The 27,216-nt window shown below is 45.0% G+C and overlaps 1 protein-coding gene across 2 annotated transcripts in view; it reads right to left on the bottom strand.

Annotated features, from left to right (window-relative positions):
• The window catches only part of FNDC3A (fibronectin type III domain containing 3A), a 1,256,364-nt gene that overhangs the window by 298,970 nt on the left and 930,178 nt on the right, over positions 1-27,216 (bottom strand). For both annotated transcript variants that reach the window (XM_078657339.1, XM_078657340.1), the window contains one exon: positions 11,488-11,556. In XM_078657339.1, coding sequence (XP_078513465.1) covers positions 11,488-11,556 — 69 coding nt within the window. The remainder of the gene's footprint in view (positions 1-11,487; positions 11,557-27,216) is intronic.

Here is a 27,216-nt window from a genome sequence, read left to right as displayed (position 1 = left end):
TTGATTAATCATCGAAAATTAAGTTGCGAAAATCCAGACAAAAGGGAATTTTACTATTTGGCTCTTATGCAACTCTTTAAACCATGGCGTACAGAAGAGGAACTACTTGGAGATTTTCTCTGTTACGAAGACTCTTTTAATGCAACCAAGGATACCATAGAATTTCCTGTTTTTCCTAATTATCTGCAAATGTTGAACAAAGAAATAGAGCAAGAAGCAACAAGTGCTGTAGAGATTGCGAGAGACAGTTCTCAAGACAGTCAGAGTTCTTCTTCGTTGAGTCAGGATCCACTAGGAGGACCAATTATTCAAAATGAGGCTGCCACTGCCATGGATGAGGTGGAAAGAGCTAGGGAACAAGCTGAAGAGGATGTAGTTAACTTAGAAGATTTGGTGAAACAACTAAACCTTGAGCAGAAACAGATATATGACGAAGTCACAGAACAGGTTGAACATGGATTCAGTCATGAGAAAAAAGAGTGCTCATGTACATCATTTAAGCCTGTCCGACTGTATGTGAGTGGAGAAGCGGGAACTGGAAAAAGTTTTCTGATTAAAGCAATTGCAACTTATCTGCAGAAAAGGACTGAATCACCGCTGTCTTGTGTTGTTACCGCTCCAACTGGGCTGGCAGCACATAACATTAAAGGGATTACTTTACATCGTTTACTGATGCTACCAGTTGAGCATGATAACAAATTACAATACCACAAGCTATCTAGAGATGCTTGTTCTGAAGTTTCGAGAGTCCTAAAGAAAATGAAACTTCTTATCATTGATGTGGTAAGCATGGTCTCAAATCTAATGCTTGCTTTTGTGCATTTGAGAATGCAAGAAATTCTTAGAACAGACTATGATGTCTTATTCGGAGGAAAACACATTATTGTTTTTGGAGATCTACTGCAGTTGACTCCAGTGAAAGGACAACCAGTGTTTAAAATGGTCACGCATGAAGATACCAGGAAGGGCCTAGGAAGCATTGGAAACGTTAATATATGGTTAAATTTCAAATATGCAGAACTGCTTCAAAATATGCGTCAGGCAAAGGATGAAGATTATAAAAATATTCTACAAGATGTAAGAATCGGAAAAGTAAGTGAGCATGGGAAAGAAGCATTACATGCACGATTAATTTCAAATTTGTATCCAAATGAAAACATTCTTCCAGAGAATATTTTTAAGGAAATTACTGAGAACAAATCTGGGATATGCTTGATGCCAACTCTGCAAGAATGTTCCATCTTCAACCACAAAATGTTAAAGTTAGAAAATGAAGAGATTGTGAAACTGGAAGCTATAGATAAAATAGAGCATATGGGAGCAACAATTATTTTGTCTTAAAATTTGAAATCAAAATTGGATTCATTAGAGAAGGGTATATCTAAAACTGCTGGTTTTGAAAAGACTCTGAATGTGTGTTTAAATTGTCGTATCATTTTGAGAAGAAATTTAAATGTTGAAAGAGGTCTGGTAAATGGAGCAATGGGTCATGTAGTTGATTTTGTGAATTACAAAAAATAGAGATGGAATTGAAATTTTAAAAATTAAATTTGATGGCATTGACGAAATAGAACAAATTTGTCGTTGTTCAGCTAGATTTTTGTTTGTGAAAGACTTATATGTTCGCCGAAAACAGTTTCCTGTTTGTTTGGCATATACGGTAACAATTCATAAATCTCAAGGTTTAAGTGTAGATACTGCTTTGGTGAACATTGGAAGTTCTGTGTTTAAAGAGGGTATGGCATATGTGGCATTATCACAAGTCAGAACTTTATCAGGATTGTACTTGATTGAGTGTGATGAAATAAAGATTTGTGCTGATCTAGATTGTGTTAAAGAATACAATAGGTTAAGAAGAGAGTATGCTCCACATTTGCCTCAATATCCTCTGTTTGAAAAACGTGTGATAGGCCGAAAAAGAAGAAATGAGAATAATTGCAGTGAGGTAGTAGCAAAAAGACAAAAAGTAGATGAAACTGTAATTGTAAGCAGAAAGAAAAAGGATTCTGTTGAAGATGTTGTTGGATTTCAGTTTGAAAACAGTTCTGGTGTCAACTGCTATGCTAATGTAGTGCTTAATGTTGTTTTTTTTCTTCAAAATTTACAAGAACAGATTATTGAAAATCGGGATTAAACATTCTGCTGTTTATTGAATTCTGTGTTTGAGAAATGTAGCAGTGATAGAGCAAAAATAGAAAGTGTTTCAGAAATTCGAAATCTTCTAGACAGATGTTCTTGTCAAAATCAATTTTCACAGAATATTCAGCAGGATTGTCAGGAATTTTTAATGTATATGTTTGATGTATTGGAAGATGAAGGTGTAGATATAAAAAATCTTTTTAGCCTTTCTTATCAATGGCAGCATGACTGCGACAACTGTAGTTTATCAAGTAGTACTAGAATAGACACTGAAAGATTTATATATTTGACTTTACGAGACTGCAAATCAGTGCCTTTTAATAATCTAGTTAAAGCAGCTGATCACAATATGGTGTGTACCCAATGTAAGTCTGTAATGCTGTCCATATTATTTTTACAAACTTATGGTAAATATGTCATTTTAATGTTCCAACGATGTAGACCTGATGGAAGTAAATTGTCAACTTCTATTAAAAATGTTGTGGCTTCTCAGTTATCAATTTCAGGAAGAACTTTTGCAACTGTAGCTATTATTTATCATGACGGTCCTTCAACAACATCAGGGCATTACACATGCTATTTAAAAAGTCGTAAAGGTTGGACCCACTGTAATGACACTCATTTGACTTTCAAACAACGTTTGCCTTTTGACTTAAAAAATTCATACCTAGTGTTTTTAGAACCAAAATTTAAGTAAAGGTAACTGCCCTATGAAGACGGGAGCAGTTAATAAAAGTTAGTCTGCTGTTTAAAATTATATTGTGAGTAAAAGTGATGACGATAATATAAAAATTATAGTTCTCATAAAGGTACGGTAAGTGGATCGCATATTAAGTGATATCAGTATTATAGGAAATGTTGAACATTAGAGAGCCAGAGCTGGAATTATGAATATTTAAATATTGTGAAAATGTTGTTTGAGCCTTTCTTTCAGAACGTCGGGAAAACGGTAATTTTAGAGTTTGTTTTAAGTAATTTGAAAATATACTGATACATCTGACACTATTTGGCCTTAAGGAAAAGTGAAGGAATGAGCAAAGAGTCATGACTGAAAAAAAGGAGTATATGAAAACATTAAAACATATTTCAGATGTTCTTCGAGCTTTTCTTCTAGAAAGTCGATGAAATGGAATTTTTAGGAAAGTAAGTGAATGAAAGATTAGTGTACATTTGTGATTTTTACGTTTAGATGGTTTTTTTAAAACACAATCTTTTTGATTGTGTTTTTTTTCCCCCGCTGTCATATGATGAGTAGTTTGAACTCACTGTTTTAAGTGAAATTCAATATATTCTGAGAACAGCAAAAATAAACTATGTAACATGTTGTACAAGTTATTCTATAGTTTGTATTGTGTAATTTAAATTGTATTCCCATTGCCTCACACTCACTTTGCTTTTTGCATTCTCTTTCAGCTCTTTTTACTCACTTATAATGTCTTTCTCTCACTCTGTTTCACACCCATTCGTTTACTGCACTTCTTTCACAACCCCTCATTATCATTTCAACTGTCTGCATCCCCTCTCTCCCTTCCACCAACTTTCAGCTTTCAGTCTCTCTGCTTTACTTCCCTTTTCCGTCTTTTCCTCTTTTGCTCTTTTAGTAATTCCTCTTTACTCACTCAGCAGTATTGTCGCACTCTATCACTATAACCCACCCACTCTCCCTCGCTTATCTTTTTTTGCTCCTTTCTTTTGACCTCTTCTCTCTATTTTCCGTTCACTACCTCTATGTCCTCAGTCCCTCACTCTCCTTGTGTTATGTTCACATGTGTTTATCTACCTTCTATCATTTCTCTTACAACAACTTCACTGCTCCTCTCTCATCATTCTTCATCCCATTTCTTTTACTCTGGTTCCATTACTACCCCTCATTTACTATCTTTCAGTGTCCTTCTCTTTACTTTCATCACCGAATCACTTTCTCTCAGTACCACTGTTTTAGTCATCTACTCTTCTCTTTCCTTTTTTTGCTCCCTTACTCATTTCCTTTCCTCACTCATTGTACTCCACTTCACTCAGTCCTTCTCTTAGTCTCTCTGCCTACTAACTTCCTCACTCCTTTTCCCTCAATCCTTCTATATTATCCTCTTTCCCTTCATCCCTTCACTCTATGACTCTCCTTCACTTACTCTCAGTTATCTTCCATTCCTCATTCTTCTAAATGCATCCTCATTCAGACTCCTTTCCCTCTCAGTCATTCTCTTTTTACTTACTCCTGTTTCCTGATTTAGTTCATTTCTCTCTTCTTCTCTTCCTCTCTGTCAGTGTATCTATATGCCTTACTCTTAGTAATTTGCTCTCCTTCTATTTCTTTTTCCCTCTTTTTGTCCTTCTACCTTACTTTATTTCCCTTTCTGTGTCCTTCACTCTTACTTTATTTCCAAATACACTGTTATGATTTTTAACCTCTTCATTTGTATTTTTTATTTTAAAATACATATTTTACTAATTATAACTTATTTTTTCTTCTCTCTTTCACAGATACAAAATATAGTAAAAAAATGTAATTAAAGTTACATTAATGATATGGTAAGTGTGAGTAAAAAAATGTAGTTTGTCATCACCCTTTGCTTTAACCTCACTACTATTTTCTCACCCTACCTCACTCCTGTTTCTTTACTCTGATTCCCTCACTTATTCTTATCCTCCATGTTTACTCCCCTTTCCCTAACTCCCCTCCCACATGCAACTTCTTTCAGTCCCCCTGCTTTACTTCCCTTACCCTTTGTTCCCTTCCTTTGCTCCCTCACTTATTCCCTTTCCCTTAATCATTTACTTTACTCCTGTCAGTCCATCTGTTCTCACCGTTCCTCATTTCCGTTCCCTCACTCTGTCTCTCTTATCGTCGCTGTCTCTGTCCCCTCATTCTGTCAATACTCTTTCGTCATGCTCACTCCCTACAACTCACCCACACTCCCTCACTTACCTTTCTTTGCTGCTTCACTCACTACCTTTCAGTCACTTCTTCCTTTACTCTCTCTCTCTTTTCTCTCTGTCACTCCCCATGTCTTACCTTTATTCACTTTTATCCACCCTCTTTAACCCCTCTTTACTTACAGTCACTGCTCTTTTCTAACCCTCCATCACCGTTGTTCCTTTACTCCGGTTCCGTCACTACCCCTCATTCCCCATCCTTTACTGTCCTTCCCTTTACTTTCAACACCCACTCACATTCTCCCAGTACCTCTGCTTTAGTTTTCTTCCTCTCTCTTCCCTTCTTTCGCTCCCTTAATCATTTTTTTTTCTCACTTACACTCTATTATACCTTCTCTCTGTCTTACTATGTAATACACAGTCCATCTGTGTTGCTCCCTCTAGCTCTCTTTCTCTTAACATCACTCTCTCTGTCCCCTTCCCTCATGCTCACTCCTTCATTATTTTTTTTTTGCTTTTTTTTAGGGTGCGCGCCCCGGTGCGCGTACCCTGGAGAAAAAAGAATGACAGAGTTTTTGAAAAATATAGCATTTTTTTATAAATTGGAGGTAGTTCTAAAAAGAACTGTTTTTTTATTCTTTTTGTTGTTTTATATTTTTTATTGTTTTTTTGAACATTTTTTACTTTTTTTGGTTTTTCAGAACAGTTTTATATTGTTTTTGTATTTTTTATGGGGAGAAACAAAAAACAGGGAATTGTAAACGGCTCAACTGGAGCAAAAAAAAAATAAGGAAAAAAATTAGGGTTTTTTGGGGCAATTGTGGTTGTCACCAGCAAGGACGATGAGCTTTACGCTCTGCTCACCATAGCTGATGGTCTTACCACAAAAAATACATGACACCCTGAATTTCCCAAACCGTGGTTGTATGATTGGCATTGTCTCCCTTGTGTCTGGTCCCGATGGAGTGGGAACCTTTCTTTTGGAGGTGCGGGGTGAAGATTGGGGAGGGTTACTGGCCAGTTCTCTCAGCTCTGCAGCAGCATAGTTGTTGGGATGCTTGCGCTGCATATGCCGAATCATGGTGTAATTACCAAATGAATATTTTTTATTAGGGTTGCCCCTTGAAAGTTCCATGCCACAGATTCGGCAAGTTACCTTGGGCGCATTCACTTTCTTCTTGCCCTCTGCGATGGAAATAAACTCCCATACAATGTGCTCCTTTGGCATATATGGGGTATTGTCTTCTGGGAGGAATGTCCTTCTCCCCTCCTCGTCCTCCTCCTCCTCTTCTTCTTCTTCTTGACCACCAATGTGATGTTGTGGTAGTCCTCTTGGTGGTGGTGGTGGTGGTGCAGATGCTCCAGCTGCTGCTGCTACTGTAGCCATTTTAAAATACAAAAGATTAGAGACAGATCTCCAAACAGGTCTTCCTCAGTCAAAGGACAAAGTCAGAATAAGGAAAAAAGGTGGGGGCTTTCATCATTTGGAAAACAAAACTGTTCTGGACCAATGAAAAGTGTGATTTTCAAGTCACATGATCCGGGCTTTCATTATTCGGAAACCAAAACTGATCTGCACCAATGAAAAGTGTTATTTTCAGATCACATGACCCGACGCGCTTACGCTACGCGGCGCGTTGCGTAAGCACGTCAGGACGTTTCGCGATCGTATGCGCTCGCGTGCTTCCGGGTGCACTTACGCTGTGCGTCATATGACGCATCACGCGGCTACGCAATACGTCACGATGTTGTTTTTGTTCGCGGGAATAGCGCTAACGGGACGCTCACCGGTACGCGCCCCGGGGCGCGCCGTAGCACTGCGCTTACCGGTGAGCGCATCGGTACGCGCTCCGGGGCAAAAAAATAAAATAATATATTACATAATTATACAATATAAAATTCGTTATAAAAAATATTACATTTCATACCTATAGAGATTTGCTATTAAAAAACCTATGAAATTCACTGAAAAAACCATAGGTTTCACACCAGTTATAGTTAGCTGGAAATTTTACTCGCATAAAACCATTGAAATTCCCACGTTATAGTTAGTTGGACTCACTGATGACGTCACATATTACATCACTCATGACATGGTCAGTGACATCACTCATGACATCACTGATGACACCATCCTTGTGACACAGTAACAGACCTCCTTTCACTGTAATGTAACCCTTGAAACACATATTCAAAAATAGAAACTAAAATTTTTACCCATATCAGTTACAACAACCAATTCAGTAATTCCACCATCTATATACACATCCACTCATTCATCAACAGTTCTATATAGTCACTCATACATATACTCACTCATCATATGTAGTGATACACCTATACATCCTGTTACACACCGACAGTCATCCAAAAGTTACTCACACACATACTCACACATGCAAATAAACTATTGAACATCCATTTATTTGCATAAAGAGCTATACACACACTACCACCTTACTTCTAAGGAAATTTACACATAATTATTCTCTAAAACAATCACTTATAGAAACACATACTTATTTAAACAGGAACTCTCACAATCTCATACTCTCACATATACTCACTTACATACATCAATATTCACATATACTAGATTAAAACATATGTAGTTACTGATAAAGACACTAGTGAGACAGTCATTCACTCACTAACACACACATATACACACTCATCCACCCATACAGTCCTGCACATATGCTGTCTTCAATACACATACAGAGAGTCAGTTATTCATGCATCTATGTGCTAAGTAATACCCCCACCAAACCATACAAACACTCATACTGATACTAAAACAAACATCTAATAACCCATGTACATACACATGTAGCTACTCACAACCCATGCAGCCACTTATACAGAAAGTGAAACACTAATCCTTATATTTAAATATTTAAACATTACTCACTAATATATGTATTGCCTAAGATACACTTAATAAGCCAGTTAACCAATCAATTAAATAAAAAAAAACACATTTAAACACTTATTTAAACATTTATTCTTCCATCAATTTTTACATATACATATATAACACATATTTATTTCTCGGAAAGACACATTCACTGGATGGTGTCATCAGTGATGTCATGAGTGATGTCACTGACCATGTCATGAGTGATGTAATATGTGACGTCATCAGCAGTGCATTGCACGCGCAAGTTATAGTGAGTCCAACTAACTATAACGTGGGAATTTCAATGGTTTTATGCGAGTAAAATTTCCAGCTAACTATAACTGGTGTGAAACCTATGGTTTTTTCAGTAAATTTAATAGGTTTTTAAATGCTAATTCCCAACTATAACTGGTGTGAAACCTATGGTTTTTTCAGTGAATATATATATATGTTTTTGTATGTATATCTATATATATGTTTATTCGTTTAGCATTCACAGAAAATATATGCTTAGAATGAAAAATTGCTTTAATATGTACAGCACCATTGCATTTTACGTACAGCAACAGTTTAAATGCATTTTTAGAAATATGTTTAGCCATGTTTTTAGCAAATCATGTGCAACTATATTTTAGATATGTTTTGCATGTTTAGCATTTAGTAATGTCGTTCATACGAAACTGGAGTGGGTGTTGTGTTTCGATTTAGATACCCGTATATAGGTTTCCTGAATCATGCCCTTTTATAGGCACAACTTTCATTGCCCTTATTAAGACACTAGCAGCCCGTCCCGACCTTGTCCGGGAGCAATCAGGCTTCCCCGACCCCCGCCTGCCCCGACATTGGCCAGCAGCCCGGGCCCCCGTCCGCCCGGTCCCCCTGCTGCCCCGACCCCCGTCTGCCCTGACATTGTCCTCCGGAGGCTTACCTCACACAATTATGCCAGAGGCCCAGTGTTGCAGTGGTGGCCAGCAGCAGCGCCTGAGGCACTGGGGAGCTTTGTGGGTAAGTGGGGATCTGGCGCTCTGTTTGCAGGGAGGCGAGGATGAGCAGAGGTTGCAGGGATAAGAGTAGGAATTCACAGAGTATGGAGCGGCCGGCGGGAGTCGGGAGCTTGAGCTCAATTATGCCAGAGGGTCCCCCGCCTGTCCCGACCCCTGCCTGCCCCGACATTGTCCCCCAGAGCCTTTTTGTTGTAACTCCCCGTCCCCCGCGTGCCCCGACCCCCGCCTGCCCCGACAATGTCCCCCGGAGCCTTACCTCAGCCGCCGCTCCGTAGTTCAGTGCTCCTCGCTGCTCCGCCGGTCCGATGCTGCTCACCGCCTGTGTGCCGCTTGTCAGTGCTCCTCCCCCGCACCATGTCCGACGCTGAGCCGCTGCTCCTCAGTTCAGTGCTGCTGGCCGGTCCGCCGGTCTGCTGCTGCTCACCGCCTGTGTGCCGCTCGTCAGTGCTCCTCCTCCGCGCCATGTCCGCCGCTCCTCCTCGCGTTCCTGGACGCCGCTCCTCCTCGCGCTCCTGGACGACGTCAGCACGCAGGTCGCGGCCGGCGCTCCTTCGAGGGGACTACTATTTTTTTAAATGTAAATTTTTTAAATATAACGTATTTTTTAAATTTATATAGCCTATGTCCATCTGCACACCCTGAGGATTCCAACGGTGTATCGGGTGTGTGGATTGGCGCTGTGGTTCCCGAGTTTACCCGCCTCAAAGTTCTTCCTTTATAATAGTAGTATAGATAGGATTCCAGTCCTTATTTAGGCATCAGCCATGCAAACCAAATACAAGCATGGTCACCTACATCCGTCCATCCCACGTCACAACAAGTTTTTGGAAAACCACACTCTTAAGCCTTTAGGACTTCCCCTCCTTGGATTATTGATTTCTCCAAGGACTTATTTATTAAGCATGAACATCTATTCCTTAGGGGGGTCATTCATGACGTTCCTCTGTCTGACCTTTACGTCAAAACTGGCATTCCTAAACACCTTCAAGGTATAAATATACCTAAACTTGCCATGGCAAACCATGGCTCAGCTGCACCGCTCGCCACGGCTCGCCACGGCAAGTTCGGAAGGAATTCGAGTCCCCGCCTGACACACTGACCAGACGCTGGCATCCTCCTTGCAGAGAATCCAGCTCCAGTGTTTCTGACTCCCTTGCGGGGTGTTAGAGATCGAGACCCGGAAAGAGATTACAACCTCTCTCATTCTAAAGGTATGGAGCAGACTAGAACCTAGAGGGACTTCTGGCAAATACTAACTATAGCTAAACTAGACTATAGAAAAACAGCACCTACTTCTTACCTCGTACTACACTTAGGTTATGTACACTGGGGTAGAACTATTTAGAAGCACCAGATGAGTATTCACATTTTAGCCTGTGTTATTTATGTATGTATTTCATGAATATATGTCATAGCTACAAACCATGCTATTGCAGTATTATTTTATCTTACTGCTAACACTGTACGCATTATACTTCGCATTCTGTCTTACGATTGAAGCAGTTCATATCTCTTGCACGAGAAATAAGACTGTTCAATAAACCCTTTTTATTGAAACGCCCGTCTACCTATTTTTGTGCAACTCTGTAGAAACGAAGCATGCACGATTGACTGAGTGAAACTGTTATCTATTGTTTCCATGATTCTGAGAACTGTTCTGATTCTAAGGGAAACAAAGTTGTCATCTTTATGAGGTTGTCAGAGACTAATCCCTTCTTGTTCATTCGAGAACTTTCTAGTGACCACTGAGCTAGCTGGCACACACAAGTAATTAAGTTTAATATACTCAATAGAGGCATACTGACCTCAGTCCTATGTCAAAACTATAGTGTATATTATTCCAATGCGCAGAGCCTATATGGGGTATAGGAATTACACTACAATACGGCGTTCCTATAACGCCTTCAGCCGGAGACGCTTACAGGAGAATCAGTCGGCAGAGTCACAGTGTTCACTCAGACACCATGAGCACACAATATGTGAATCTGTGATCGACATCTGCCTCTCACAAGAACAACATGGTTTAAACCCAGAAGACATCTGTTGGCACACTGTTTGACAATGAAGAAAGAGGAAGGGCCCAATAACGGCCCTTATTTCACTACGGATCTGCTTTGCAAGCTCGGAAAAGAAGGAACTAACATCAGGGCGACAGTGGTGGGGTTACACGAACTCCGCCGATGATGCCACTGACTTACATGTAACAGTAGGACTGTGAGTAATATTCCCCATAGCCTGCCTGGTCTACATATACATAATACAATAAAAATAGCCACTGAAAAAAACCAATGCTGAACATGAGGACAATGTGTGTGATATGTGAATGATCTGTGATATCTGTTTTTCTGCTTCACAGTAATTGGAGTGTCAATGCATGTCCTTTTAAATTTACTTGTGCAATCGCACGTCCTTTTAAATTTACTTGTGCAATGGTTGCTTAATGTATCATTGTAACACATTTAATGAAACTCCTAAACATTGTGTATCACTTTGTACATTACAAATGTACAGTGAAATAATTCATAAATAAAACAAAAATATTAAAATCAAACCTTGTAAATTCACTCTTACCACTGGTGCCTTCAGACATTTCAACAATATATGTGGTTATTGATGATCCACCAGAATCTTTAGGAGGCTCTAGAGGAAAGAAAAATAGATCAAACAAAGCTAGATGCTTAGTATTTTTGGAGAATGACTCACAATCGTTTTCCTACTCAATGAGAATTTGGCTGATTAATATGGCACCAAGAAGTGGTTTACAGTGTGCAATTTTAACCTATAGTTTTCTCTATATTTCACATAAAGAACGAGTTACTTACCTTTGGTTACGATGTATCTGGTAGAGATATAGTCTAGCTGCAGATTCCTTAACTTAGAATATCCCCAGGCGTCGGACTGGATCCGGAAAACTTTCCGCAGCAGCACCTCTACGCGCGGGGGGTGGCGCCGCACAGCTGCGCCCTGACATCGTCCACAGACGTGACGTTAGCGGAGCCATATATGCCCCTCCCGGCGCGCTGACGCCAATTTTCATCGGAGAAGCTTTTCCGCGCCACAACGTGAAGCCATCACCAAAAAACTGTGCTTATATGAGAACAGGGTGCAAAAATGATGAAAAAGGAAAAGACATGGAATGGTGAAACAGCACCATAAACTACAGTGCCAGCCACTGTACATTGCAAACTAGTAAAGGATGAAGCAACTCCGCAAAAAGAAGACAAACCACCCCTGGAGGTAGACGATGATGTAACTAACATCACAGCAGATGACAGAAAGTCCACAACCTTAATGTTGCACCGTAAAGTACAACAAGTCTGGGACACAGGAGCAAGGATTATTGACCACAAGACCCCCATCCCCATTCCCATTAAGAGACCTATTAAAATGTGGCAGAGCCAATAGACTTCAAACCAATGGAGCTCTGGGGTGGAGGAAACCCCAAGGCGATAGAGAAGGGGAGAGTGGGGGGACATAAATAGATCCCACACTGTACAACTCAGGGCGTAGGGTTGGAAAGGATACATGACACATGAGCATACCGCCCAATCACAAGAATGGGCGGAGTAAAGAAATGAAAACAGAACGAAGCATTGTGTGCAGGAGTGAAGGTAAAACTTCAACCTGCAGAAGGGTCAAGCCAACCAGAGGGAGGCGAGTGTAGAAAGACGAACTTGAAAAGGTCCTCGCAAAACGGGGAGGACGGGTGGGCTTTAAGGAATCTGCAGCTAGACTATGTCTCTACCAGATACATCGTTACCGAAGGTAAGTAACTTGTTCATCTGATAGAGACGTCTAGCTACCGATTCCTTAACTTAGAATAGATACCAAAGCCATACCCATAGAAGAGTGAGGCCTGCGATTTAACCCCAATAAGTTACCGAGGCAACGTAGCCGCCAACAAGCGGACGACCCACGGTGGGGACCGCAACCAGCGCCGCCACACCAGAGCATGAAGTTCAGAAAGAGCAAAAAACTGTGGGAGACAAAGGAATCACAAACCGCCAAAGGGCAGCACGAAAGCTTCCGCATATACACCGGTTGAGAGGGAGAAAACATATGCTAGATATGTTAATGTAAAAGGGAAAGTTTCATGACCTCGCAAGAAGGGGAAACTGAATCCAGGATCAGATGTATCCTCAGGACCTGACATGCTGACAGTCATGAGGAAGCTGAAGGGGACAGAATAATGTCCAGACCAGGAAGTGACAGCAGCCTCTTCTCGCCTGGGGGGAGCAACATTCCCCCGCAAGAGAGAGGAGAAGACAAAGCTAGACACGACAACTGGAAACATCCAGGACCAAATGTTTCAGGGGTGTAAAAAGTGAGTTTCCGAAATAGAACACTCCCCTTGAGAGTGGTGACAGCAGGAACCTAAGCAGAAGTGTAGAAAACATCTGTGCGGAAACAGCAGGAAATGTGTAAAAAACTCTAATTGGGAAAATGCCCAGAAAACGAGGGCATAAGGCAATGTACAATAAGAGGTACAGGGTGAAGCCTCCACCTTTAAAGACAACCCCATCAAGGGCTGAAGCACGAAAAACTGTCGCCTTAAAGGGGAGGTGGGGGCTGCACCACATCAGTGGAATAAACCATGCAAACACCCTATAACAGCAAGTATTCCAGGGTGCTTGTCCAGGTTATGCCAATATATAGAAGCGTGCCACATAGTGGTTGTATCCTGGCGCAAAACGAGGACAGGGCGTCAGAGATGAGCACAGCGCCTGAATTGACCAACACAAGAGTATCACAGCGACTCTGAAAACCCCCCTTTGATCACAGGTGAGGCAGAAGCCATACGCTATGGACCCCACATTGAGGCGTAGAGGGACTACCGACAACCAGAGTCAGCCGCATAGAAAATGCCATAGAGCGACGCCAACGACAGGAGCGCAGAACAGCAGGAAAAAAGAGACCCACAGCAAGACTGGGGCGAAAAACTCCATAGGAGCGTACCAAGGCTAAGGCAACCACTGAATAGCCTAGAAATACTGCACGTATAGGGTAAGTGTAAACCCCTGTGAGGGGCATCCTCTTGGGCAAAAAACACATTCAGAAGACTGAAAGGTAAGGCAAAATCAGCCGTACAGCTTCATGGAAAGAACACAGAGATGGCAGAACCACCGCCTACATAATCCGGGTGCTACACGGAGAACCGGGACATGTATGAAATCAAACCAACAAGGCAACTTCGCCTACGCAGAATAAAACAATACTCATAAGTTAAAAAGGGGCGTGCCGCAAGACTCATGGTAGCCATGACATGAGGCGGGAGATAGCAGAATCTGCGTGGCTATCAAAACGGTCCACGCCATTAAAAGACAGATCCCTAAGAGCATTCCGAACATTGTCCGGGAAATGCCTGTCGCGCAGCCAAGCATGGTGGAGCAAAGCCACAGACCGAGCAAGAGCTTGTCCCACGAGTCAGTGGAGTGAAGAGAAGATCGTAGGGAAAATTGTGCCATTCCCCTGCCATCATGCAGAAGACGGATTAATTCGATCTGCGGGCCTTCTGGAATTGAAGGCAGAAGAGCTTCGACCAAGTCCCACAGAGTAGAGGAGGCGCGTGCAAACATGCAAGCCGTATTTAAGGCACGGCTGCCAGCACTGGCAGAGGCAAAAAGCTGGCGACCACAGGCGTCTAACCACCTAGACTCCCTGGTGGGAGGTAACAGAGGCAGGGCGAATGTAAGACAGCAAGTCGAAGGCCGCCTGAACAACTAGGCCCTGAGCTCTAGGGTGAAGGGACAGACAGAGCGGATCATTAGGGGCAGGACGGTGTCGACGAGCTATGGCCCAATCAACGGGCTCACCCGAGGAAGGCCTCGCCCACGTGCCCAGCATGATGTCAAACAAGGATGCCCCAGGGGGCAGCAAAGGCTCCACTTTAACCTGCTCCATATGGAGAAGATCCATCAAAGGATCAGAAGGCAGCGAAACCACAGGGGGCTGAAAACAAAGAATAGCAGCCGCCCTGTGAATAGCTTGTGCGTAGGCAGCACTAGCCTCAGTTGCCATCCGGGGAGGTGACAATAACCCATCCGTAGGGGATGGCTGGAGACTAACCCGTCCACTAGACAGCAACAGTGGAGGAGCCGGGGAGTCCACGCCACACAAGGTACCTGCACCAGTGGCCGAAAAGGCCGCAGATCAGGGGAGTCCAGAGGAGCATCAGTGTGTGGCATAAGTGGAGGCGTAGGCGCCGGCACCGAACAACACCGCATGGGTGTTGCCTCGACGTCTGAGGAGTCGGGTGGAATCAACCTCCTGAAATAGAGGAGACGTGGACGTTGGCACCGGCGTCGCTCAGGGCTATGCGGAGACTGACGGGGTGGGCTAGACAAATGACTGGAACGACCCCCTGGGCCGTGTCCCGTTGGCGTCGAAGCAGCTCCGGAACCGGAGTCGATGCAAACAGCCGGAGCCGAGGACGAATCCGCCGGCTAAGACGTGACGTGAGTGACTTCCACCTCTATGGGACCCGAAGCCGCACCAGGGAGAGGGTGTGACCCAAAGTAAGAGCGGAGAGATTCAAAATAAGCCTCCTTTTGGGCTCGTGCCGCTCCAGCACCCGGAAAGGGGGGGTACAGAGGAGACGTCCTTTGGACGCTTGTTCTCGGCATGGAGCGAGAAGAACAGGCACCCACATCACAAGTATGGGAGGAAGACCTCCTGGACTTACATTTATGTTTCCCTGCCTCCGAACGACGTCTGTGGGAACGACCTCAGGAGTGGGCTCTATCTTGAGAGGGAGAGCGGCGACGCGAAGGTGCAGGACTGGACAGCCGTGTGGCCACCAATTTCATACGATGGTCACGTAAGGACTTTGGTTTCACCCACTGACAGTCGTCGCACTCTTTGGAGTCGGGGTGCACTCCGAGGCACCACAAACAGATGGCGTGCGGGTCCGTTACCGACATCTGACGTGCACAGGTCTCACACGCCTTAAAGCCCGAAGGCATTGCATACTGTTCCGGGACGCCGAAGGCGTCGAGAAGACCCGAAAAACAGGGCAAGGAACTGCTGGTTTTCCAGGATCCGCGCTGGGGCGCGGAAAAGAAGAAAACGGATGTCAGCGTGCCGGGAGGGGCATATATGGCTCCCCTGACGTCAAGTCCGTGTACAACGTCAGGGCGGAGCCTTGTGGCGCCGCTCCAAGTGGGCAGAGGGGATGCTGCGGAAAGTGTTCCAGATCCAGTCTGACACCGGGGATATTTTAAGTTAAGGAATCTGCGGATAGACATCTCGATCAGATAGTGTGGTAACATACCTTGCCAACTTTCTGCCCATGTTAGCTGAAAGACCTAGAACAGGATAATTACATCTCATCCTATCTTAAATGTACTTAAATGCGGCCAATCTATAGTGCTTATACCTCATCTTCTTCCCTTTAAGAACCACCATTTTTGACAGATCAAAATATGGGTTTTACTCTGTTTAAGATATAACAACATTATGTAATTTTTCTGCACTTACAAAGTAGATTAGATTACCAAAAGCAAAGTGAATTGTGTCTCTTGCAGGAATATTCAATAACCAGTGGGAGGATTTTTAGTGTACTAGGCAAAACAGCATCTTGACGGGTGAAACACTCACCATAAACTGATGAAAACAACCCATGAGTCTTTCTACTGGTAGTCAGCACCACCACAAGGCTTCTATCTCACCTACTTTATTGATGTTCCGGCCTGGTCAATAACAAAATGTTTATCCAATTTTGTATATCAAATGAATAAAATTTTAAATGTAAAAACTTGCTTACAAGCACCTGTATTACTGGGTTTGCTGGATAGTGTACCGGCCCTATCACCTTGGGAGTGTATTTACTTCTCTCACCATCCAAAGATTGAAATTGGAATATATGATACTTTGTGAAATTGATGGTGTGCATGCTGAAATTCAAGAATAACCTCTTAGTGAACTTTTTTAAACATTGTTTATTGCTTTTTACAACCAGTAACATGACAGGTCATTACTAATATCAAACTGCATTGTGTCACAATGAGCCAAAAAATGTTTGGCTAGGACAGAAAATACAGCAGGTACATTGCCATGATAAGAATATAACTATCACATAATATTATACCATAGTACTCAAAGCTTCACAATGTACATTCAAAGGAATAAAAATAGGTGTGTGGACAGATAACCCCCGTACCACCCACCCAAACCAACTCTATCACCAAGAAAGTCTGGCCTCCATCAAGTAAATTACATATTATTTAAAGAAGTGGAGTATGTCCCAGCTGAGAAAAACCCAGGCAGCCAGTACCATTTGTGAACTTCAGATAGGGAGGGAACACAAACAGCTGTCGTCCCCTTATGCAAATGCTAAAGTGAACCAACAAATATCAACGAGTGTCTTCTCCTAGCACTCTAAATGTGTAAAACAGTGTGTCCCATATGATGCTATGGGTCGTTTGCGTAGTCCACTGTATTCCTCCCTACGTAGAGCCGAGCTCTCAATGGCGGCCCAATAGCACACGTCCGCATGTCAGCACAACACAGGTGGAGGAGTGGATTGCGAGACTCCCAATGGCCCGTTATTTTCTGTTTAGCAAAGAGGACTGCTCGGTCAACAAAACACACTTCTGACAAGGAGGTTTTTGGCCGTGGGTAGGGCCCCAGTATGCAGTGTTTCACTGTATCTCAGTGGATATGTTCCATTAGTGCTTTAATCAAGTTCCATACTCCCTCCCAGAAAGATGATAAAGTGTGGCATGCCCACAGCATATGCAGGAGGTCAGCATCTCGGAATGGCAGGGAGGGCAAAAGGATGCAGCTGTGGGGAAGAGTGTGTGTATTTTGGAGGGTGTCAAGTACCCCCTGTGCAATAGAGTAACCTAAAACTTGAATTGTGTGTAGTGAGGTATCATGATAGGATAGTCCAAAAGAAACTGCCATTCCTGATCGTGAAGTGGTCAGTCCAGTTCCTCCTCCCATTTGTCCCGCAAACAGTCACAGTGCATGTGAGACAAGGTGCAGTGTTCCAGTATGGCTTGGTAGTTCGGACTGGACTGTTCCCATGAGGCACAGGGTCAGAGCTGATTTGCATATAGCCAGTGTCTAACCCAGGGTGGTGTGGAGTGCAAAAAAACGATGGATTTAGGCCCAGATCCTTGTACTGGGGTGAATGTATGAGATTGTTCTACATTCTGTCCATCAACTGTGTTTTTTGCAATTTTCACCCCGAGTGGGCTGGGAATGCTCAGACGTGAGTCCCAGGCTCTCCACACCACTGGAGTCAAACTATCCAGGCTGAATGAAGGCTGATAGCCAGAAACCGGTCCTTGGATGCTTGATTCCGGTCTGGGAAAGACATGGCTTGGTAGTTCGGACTGGACTGTTCCCATGAGGCACAGGGTCAGAGCTGATTTGCATATAGCCAGTGTCTAACCCAGGGTGGTGTGGAGTGCAAAAAAACGATGGATTTAGGCCCAGATCCTTGTACTGGGGTGAATGTATGACATTGTTCTACATTCTGTCCATCAACTGTGTTTTTTGCAATTTTCACCCCGAGTGGGCTGGGTATGCTCAGACGTGAGTCCCAGGCTCTCCACACCACTGGAGTCAAGCTATCCAGGCTGAATGAAGGCTGATAGCCAGAAACCGGTCCTTGGATGCTTGATTCCGGTCTGGGAAAGACATGGCTTGGTAGTTCGGACTGGACTGTTCCCATGAGGCACAGGGTCAGAGCTGATTTGCATATAGCCAGTGTCTAACCCAGGGTGGTGTGGAGTGCAAACAAACAATGGCTTTATGCCCAGATCCTTGTACTGGGGTGAATGTATGACATTGTTCTACATTCTGTCCATCAACTGTGTTTTTTGCAATTTTCACCCCGAGTGGGCTGGGTATGCTCAGACGTGAGTCCCAGGCTCTCCACACCACTGGAGTCAAGCTATCCAGGCTGAATGAAGGCTGATAGCCAGAACCCGGTCCTTGGATGCTTGATTCCGGTCTGGGAAAGACATGGCTTGGTAGTTCGGACTGGACTGTTCCCATGAGGCACAGGGTCAGAGCTGATTTGCATATAGCCAGTGTCTAACCCAGGGTGGTGTGGAGTGCAAAAAAACGATGGATTTAGGCCCAGATCCTTGTACTGGGGTGAATGTATGACATTGTTCTACATTCTGTCCATCAACTGTGTTTTTTGCGTGTTCCAGTATGCAATAGCGCTGTGGAGAAGCAACGGTAGGTTGCGAGGGTGTCGGTTACTCCCGGGCAGTAACAAGGCATAAAGGCTCCCGGCGCACAGTTTAACAGACGTGTAAACCTATTTCTTGCAGATGTAACCCCGAAAGCCAATAGGAGAGCCATTGTAATCAGGCCACAAGACACTCAGACCAAAATTCTGGGGCACAGAGCCTTCCCTCTTCCGTAGGCAGCTGCAAATAAGGAGGCCAATAAGATGACGTATGAGGTCAATCAAAAGAGAATCTAATATCTTGAATATAGGCTGTAGGATAATAATGGGAGATTAAAAAAATATTATAATAATTTCGGAAGTATCACCATTTTGGCAAAGGCTAATCGGCCTGTCACTGACAGAGGTAGGGCCATCCAGAATCTCAGCTGGGCTATCAGCACTGAGATCGCTTTCAGCAAGTTACCATCTAGCAGATCTGTGTGTGATCACTAGACCTGAATGCCCAGGTAACTGAACGTGTGTAGAGTCACAGGTATATCATATGTACCCAGGGAGATCCCACCACTAGGCAGAGCACCCTGAAAGGAGAACATGTGTGATTTTGCATGATTGACCAGCAGATCTGACAGGTCACCAAACATTTGAAGAGTATTGGAGATAGGCGATATGTTCATGCCCAGGTCGCAGTTATATAGGATCATGTAATCCGCGTATAAGGAAACAGCGTGTGACCGGAGCCAGTCAGGGATGTTCCAGCCTACCGCACCTTGGCGTAGCAATTGTGCCAGGGGTCCATCACCAGCACAAATAACAGTGGTGATAATAGACATCCCTGACATGTTCCTCTGGATATCCGTATTGTGCACAGATATCTGCACTCGTTTTGGCTCGAGCAGTTGAATGAGCATTGAGCACTCTGACCCAGGTGATGGAAGCTGCAGGAATGTTATATTTCCACATTACCAAGAACAAATAGTTCCAGTCAAGTCAGTCAATAGCTTGCTGCAGGTCTAATGAAAGGCAGCCCACAGTAAGAAAAGTACCACACGCTATTTCTATAATTTGGAATAGACATCTAATATTCAGAGAGGTACTCCTGCAGGGAACGAATCCGTACTGGCCTAGGTCCACTGAATCAGGTAGTATGGGGAGCAGTCTCTGGACAAGCTACTTGCTCAGAATTTTGTAATCAGAGGTTAAGAGAGATAGTGGGCTGTAAGAGGAGAGGTCAACTGGGGCCCGGACGGATTTAAGCAGTGAGGTGACAAGGGCTTGACTGGCTGTAGAGACAACTCTCAAAGCTTCTCCAACCGAGCGACCAACCGCAGAGTACAATAGGCAGACCGTCTATACACAGCGTCTTGTTACATGCCCATCCCCTTAATTGCAGTACACAGTTCTGCTTGTGTGATAGGAGCCGCCAACACGGCACAAGCTTTGCCTGAGATCTGCGGCAGTTTCAAGTCACCTAGAAACCTATCTCTCAACGCTGGGGAAAGTGTGGGATTAGCCCTATACAAGTTTGCATAATGTGCCCGAAAGGCATCATTAATGTCCAATTGTGTAGTGCAGTGTACCCTTGTAACTGAAGTAATGGAGAGGATCGGTGTAGGGGTAGGGGATAATTGTGGCTGGATCATGCAGGCATGAAGCATACCGGCCTTATCACCTTGGGAGTGTATCTTATCTTGTGTGTGTAGGTTCTGGAGTCTAGTAACCGCAATTGCTGTAGGATTTCAGCGTGGTGTATCCTAGCGTCTTGTAGGGCTGCTAAGTGTGTGGGGTCATGTATTGTACCCTGCTCAAGGACGCTCAGGTGTGTCTCTTATTTGGTGTAGCTCATTAAAAATAGATTATCTGGCTCCCGCTGCAGTGGCTACAGACACCACCAACATCACAACCTTAAAGGCCTCCCATTCCACTAGTGGTGCGGAGGCTGTACCCACATTTGCAGTGAAGTAAGAGTCGATAGCAGTATGCAGGGTATCCCGAAAGACTGCATCCTACAGCAGGGAAGGTTGCATACGTCATGTGGGTACAGGCGAGGGGACTCTGCCCCACGTGAGGACCAACTCCAGGTTATGATCCAAGAAGGTTTTCCCCATATAGGTTGCATCTGAAAACATTCCCGACATATGTGCAGGGCAAAGGATACAGTCTAGGTGGGTTTGGAGGCTGTGGAAGAGAGAAAATAATGAGAATTCTCGTATGCCTACATTGTGAGCCCTCCCTGAGCTTCAAACAGGACACTCGTCCTCGGCCAGACTACTGCTCCACAGTCGAACCCTGAATATGTGGTAGCAGACTCCTGTCCCCTCCATTTTGTGTGTAATTTAACAGCCTTGGGACGGAGATGTAGGTCTCCTGCAAAAATACTATAGTGGCCTGCTGACAGTGCAGTTGTGCAAGGACCCCATGTCTCCTATGGCAGGGACCCAACCTTCTGATGTTCCAAATCTGTATCTTTTGGCGTTGTGCAACAGTCGACATGTCAGCACCTTATTCGTAAGTGTAGCTGTGGGAACACTCCACATACAGTATAGGATATGGAAAGCACAGAGACATATCTCGTGAGAAAAAGAACATTTCCCCAAATTTCGGGTCCAACAAGAACAAGCATTTGCAATTCAATAGGTCTCGCAGTTGTTAGAGTTTGAGCTATTGGCATTGTAAATGGCAATGCCTTTTATTTATGTGTTGGTTTTTAAAACATAAATAAAAGGCATTGTCATTTACAATGCCAATAGGTTAAAGTCTCGAAAATGCGAGACCTATTGCATTGCAAAGAACAAGTTACTTACCTTCGGTATCGCTTTTTCTGGTAGACACAATATCTGCCTGTGGATTCCTCACCTTGTGAATATCCCCTTGCGTCAGCAACATTCGGAAATTCTTTTTGTTGCCTCGGGCCGACGTGGATTCGGACGTCATAGAGACACGACATCGCTCGCGACTCCGCTGACGTCACCGACGCCTATATTAGGCCCACGCCGGCGTGATGACATCAGTTCCGCCCTTTTTTCCGTGCCTTCGAGGCACACGGACGGACCAATGACAGTAGACATATACACAGCATACGCAGTACACATATCAAGGTAACACACACAGTGTGAGGCAAATGCAATAAAACATTTGAAATAAACAACTCCTTGACAATAAAATAAATACATTACAGAAACTCTGGCATAGAAGAGTGGACAACGCGGAGGCGAGTGGGTCAGAGAGGAATCCACAGGCAGATATTGTATCTACCAGAAAAAGCGTTACCGAAGGTAAGTAACTTGTTCTTCTGATAGATACATCTGCCGTGTGAATTCCTCACCTTGTGAATAGAGTCCCACAGCAGTCCCCACTCCCGGAGGAGGGTATCCACTCTTCTAAACTAGGAAATCCTGAAGGACAGAGCGTGCAAAGTGACCGTCCCTCCTCACCTCGGAATCCAAGCAGTAATGCTTTGCGAAAGTGTGGAGGGAAGACCAAGTTGCCGCTCTACAAATATCCTCTACAGGAACACCTCTAGCCAATGCTGAGGTTGAAGACTTAGCTCTTGTAGAATGAGCCCTTATAGCCTCTGGTGGTTCCTTACCGGCCAAAGAGTAGCAGATCTTTATACAAAGGACGATCCATCTCGACAAGGTTCTTTTACGGACCGCTCTTCCTTTCTTGCAGCCAGCAAACCCAATGAAGAGCTGGTCATCCAGACGAAAGTCTTTAGATCTGTCCAAGTAAAAGGACACCGCCCTTTTGGGGTCCAGACGGTGCAACCTCTCCTCCTCCTTGGAAGGGTGTGGGGGAGGATAAAAGATAGGGAGGGTAATGGATTGACCAAGGTGGAAAGGAGTAACCACCTTTGGAAGAAAAGCAGCCCTGGTCCTAAGAACCATTCGATCAACATGAATGGTCAAGAAAGGGGGCTTGGAACTAAGAGCCTGAAGCACACTTACCCTCCTTGCCGAGGTTATTGCAACGAGAAAGACTGTCTTAAGGGTCAAAAGCCTCAAAGGACATTTGTGAAGAGGCTCAAAAGGAGCAACCATCAAAAAGGTCAAGACAAGATTTAAGTCCCACTGAGGCACAATAAAAGGAGTAGGAGGGAACTTATTTGTGAGACCCTTCAAAAACCTTAAAACTACAGGAGACTTAAAAAGAGATGGCTGATCAGGCAAGCAGAGAAATGCCGACAGCGCTGAAAGATAGCCCTTAACCGTGGCAACAGCAAGCCCTTGCTGCGCCAGAAAGAGGGCAAACTGGAGAACTTCAGACAAATGGGCTCTCAAAGGGTCAATAGATTTATCCCCACACCACAAGACAAATTTCGACCATCTATAAGAATAGATGGACTTAGTGGAGTCACGCCTGGCTGACAAGATGACATCCACAACGTCAGGCGGAAGGGAAAAGGAATTCAGGATTCCCCGTTCAATCTCCAGGCATGAAGGTGTAATGTCTGGAGGTGTGGGTGTAGAACCTGCCCCTCCATCTGAGAGAGGAGGTCTGCCCTGAGAGGGAGACGGAGCGGCGGGTGAGAGGAGAGGTGGAGAAGATCTGTATACCACACCCTTCTTGGCCAATCCGGGGCGACCAATATGACTTGGGCCCGGTCTTGGCGAATCTTCCTCAGAACCCGAGGAATCAAAGGTATGGGAGGAAACGCGTAAAGGAGCTGATTTCCCCAACTCAACTGAAACGCGTCCCCCAAGGCTCCTTGCATCGGATACTGGAGACTGCAGAATGACAGGCAGTGAGCATTCTCCCGAGTGGCGAACAGGTCCACCCGAGGAGTCCCCCACATCTGAAAGATGTCGTGAACCACCTCCGGGTGAAGCCTCCACTCGTGGTCGGCAGAGAACTGCCGACTGAGACTGTCTGCACGAACGTTCAGAACTCCGGCCAGATGATTCGCCAACAGACAAATCTGATGGTCCTGAACCCAGGACCAGAGACGCAGAGCCTCTCTGCAGAGACACTGCGACCCCACTCCTCCCTGTTTGTTGATGTACCACATCGCGGTCGTGTTGTCCGTCAGGACCTGTACCGAACGACGGCGAAGGGAGGGGAGGAAGGCCTTGAGCGCCAAACGTATCGCCCGCAATTCTAGAAGGTTGATTTGAAGCAACGTTTCCTCTGGAGACCGAAGACCCTTGATCTCCAGATCCCCCAGATGAGCACCCCACCCTAGAGTGGATGCATCCGTTATCACTGTGGCCACCGGATGAGGCAACTGAAAAGGCTTCTCCTGAGACAGGTTGCCTTCCACGCCCCACCAAGACAGATCCGCCGCAGCTTCTCTGGAGATCCTCACTGACTCCCTGAGATCTCCGTTGTGCTGATACCACTGCCTGCGGAGGCACCACTGGAGCACCCTCATGTGCCAGCGTGCATGGTTGACCAACAGAATGCAAGAAGCCATCAGACCGAGCAGGCGAAGGACCTTCAGGACTGGAACGACCGCTCCATTGTAAAATAAAGGAATCATTTCCTGTATGTCGCGAATCCTTTGAGGAGGAGGGAATGCACGACATACAGTTGTGTCCAGTACAGCACCTATAAACAGGTTGCGCTGGGAGGGCACCAGGTGAGATTTGGGCACATTTATCGAAAAACCCAACCTGTACAACAACTGGGTTGTCTCTCGCAGATGATGGAGCACTCTCTTTGACGACTCTGCTTTGATCAGCCAGTCGTCCAAATAAGGGAACACAGGAATCCCCGACCTTCTGAGATGCGCCCCCACCATTGCCATCACCTTGGTGAAGACTCGAGGCGCAGTAGTAAGCCCAAACGGAAGGACCGCAAACTGATAGTGCTGCGATCCCACCGTAAAACGGAGATACTTCCTGTGCGACTTCAGGATGGGGATGTGAAAGTACGCATCCTGCAAGTCGAGCGACACCATCCAGTCTTCTTCCAGCAGTGCATGAAGAACCTGAGCAAGGGTGAGCATCTTGAATTTCTCCTGTTTCAGATAAAAATTCAAGATCCTGAGATCCAGGATTGGACGAAGCCTGCCATCCTTTTTGGGAATCAGGAAATACCGGGAGTAGCATCCCTGACACCTTTCCTGCTCTGGGACCACCTCTATCGCACCCTTTCTTAAAAGAGTCAACACTTCCTCCTGCAGAAAAAACAGATGTTCCTTGGTGCAAAAACCTTGGCAAGGCGGGTAATTGGGAGGGAATTCCCGAAAGGGAAGGGCATACCCATTCTCTACAAGATTGAGAACCCAAAGATCTGATGTAACCGATTCCCAATCTTGTAGAAAATGGGTAAGCCGACCCCCCACCGGACCCGCATGATCCTGAATGGCGGATCTAGGACTGCTTTTCTGAAGCAGGGGGATTAGAGGAAGAGGAAGAGGTCTGACGTCCACGAGGACATGATATTTGCTTTCCTCTGTACGACCTGTACAAGGAATTTTGTTGCTGCTGCTGTTGTTGTTGTTGCTGCTGACCTTGTCGGTAATTCCGAAAGGAAGAGCGACCAAAACCCCTGAATCTCTTGTTGGTCGAAGAGCTCCTTATCTGAAGACCTAAAGATTTAGCAGTTGCCCTACTGTCTTTAAATCTCTCAAGGGCTGCATCAGCTTTCTTCCCAAAGAGGCCAGACCCATCAAAAGGAAGATCCAATAAGGTCGCCTGAACATCCGCTGAAAAGTCTGAGGATTTCAGCCAAGCTGCTCTTCTAGTGGCGACAGCAGTACCCATTATACGCGCCACAGAGTCTGCAGTGTCCAAACCACTTTGAATAACCTGGCGAGCTGCTGCTTGCGCATCTGAGATCACCTCCTCAAAATCTTTTCTGCTGGCATCAGGAACTTTAGGAGTTAGAACACGCAAAGAGTCTATAAGGGCATGTACATATCTCCCCATCAGACAAGTGGCATTAGTTGACTTCAAAGCCATGCTTGCCGAGGAGAAGGTCTTTTTAGCCACCTGATCTTGTTTCTTTGCCTCCTTTTCATAAGGAACCTGGGGAAAGGCACTTACATTCTTCTTAGAGCAAGCAGCTTGAATGACTAAGCTCTCTGGTGAAGGATGAGAAGTCAAAAATGCAGGGTCCTCAGGTGCAACCCTGTACCTCCTTGCCACACTCTTGGAAACCGCAGGATTTGACAGTGGTTTCTTCCAAACTTCCAAAATGGGCTCTGTCAAGGCGTCATTAAATGGAAGTAACGGTTCTATTACAGAACTAGGAGAATGTAAAACTTCAGTCAGAAGATTGGACTTAAACTCTACTGTAGGTAAAGTTAATTTAAGAAGATCTGCCGCCGTCCTCATAACCATATGGTAAGGTTGGACATCCTTAGAAGGTGCATCAGAGCTTGAAGGCAATTCCCACTCTGGGGAGAAATCCAGGCTACTAGCATCAGCTAGCTCATCAAAACTATCTTCATCCCATTCACCTTCTTGTAAATCAGGATGAGATTCCATATATCTTCTTTCCTCCAAAAGGCGTTGTGCTTCCCTTCTGGACCTCTCCTTCACACGATTTGCAGTCGGATCCACCAACGGCTCCGACGGAGCCGGGACTGACGTCGGTATCGAATCCAAAGGTTTAGTCGGATGTTCTCGAGGTCGCTCTGGAGCGGGTGACGTCGGAAACGGCGTCGATGGCCTCGGTGGAGCCGGAAATTGCCAAGGCGGCGTCGGGGCTGGCACATAAGGCATAAAAGGTGTTGGAGGATAGGAGTGAGGAACTCCTAGATTGAAAGCCAGCGGACCCATGGGACCAGAAGGTGCACCAGAGGGGTACCATGCCCTTGAAAAGACACCATACATAGCATTAAGAAATGCAGATGGATCTTGTCCTGGGGTTGGAAATGGAGGTTGGAAACCCTCAGGTTGTTCTTGTGGAGGAATCAGATTCGGCTCTTCGGTAGGCGCGGAATCCACATCCACTTGAACCTCTTCTTCGTCATGGGCCGAGGACGGCGCCGGAGACGGATTCGGAGCCGGAGTCGGTGACTGAACACGCGACTCCGAAGGTGAGGCCTCACCTTCCGGTTCAGAGACATCCATAGTAACCACCTTAGAACGTACCTTCTTCGGTGACTTCGATCTCGAATCCGACTCCTTACCAGAACGACGTCGGGATTCATGTCTCCTCTTCTTACGTTTTTTCTTCGACTTCGAGGTATGATCCGAAGCCGA

Source organism: Lissotriton helveticus, chromosome 8 (assembly GCF_964261635.1).
Source record: "Lissotriton helveticus chromosome 8, aLisHel1.1, whole genome shotgun sequence".
NCBI classification, from domain to species: domain Eukaryota; kingdom Metazoa; phylum Chordata; class Amphibia; order Caudata; family Salamandridae; genus Lissotriton; species Lissotriton helveticus.
This window is presented reverse-complemented; position numbering and strand designations above follow the sequence as displayed.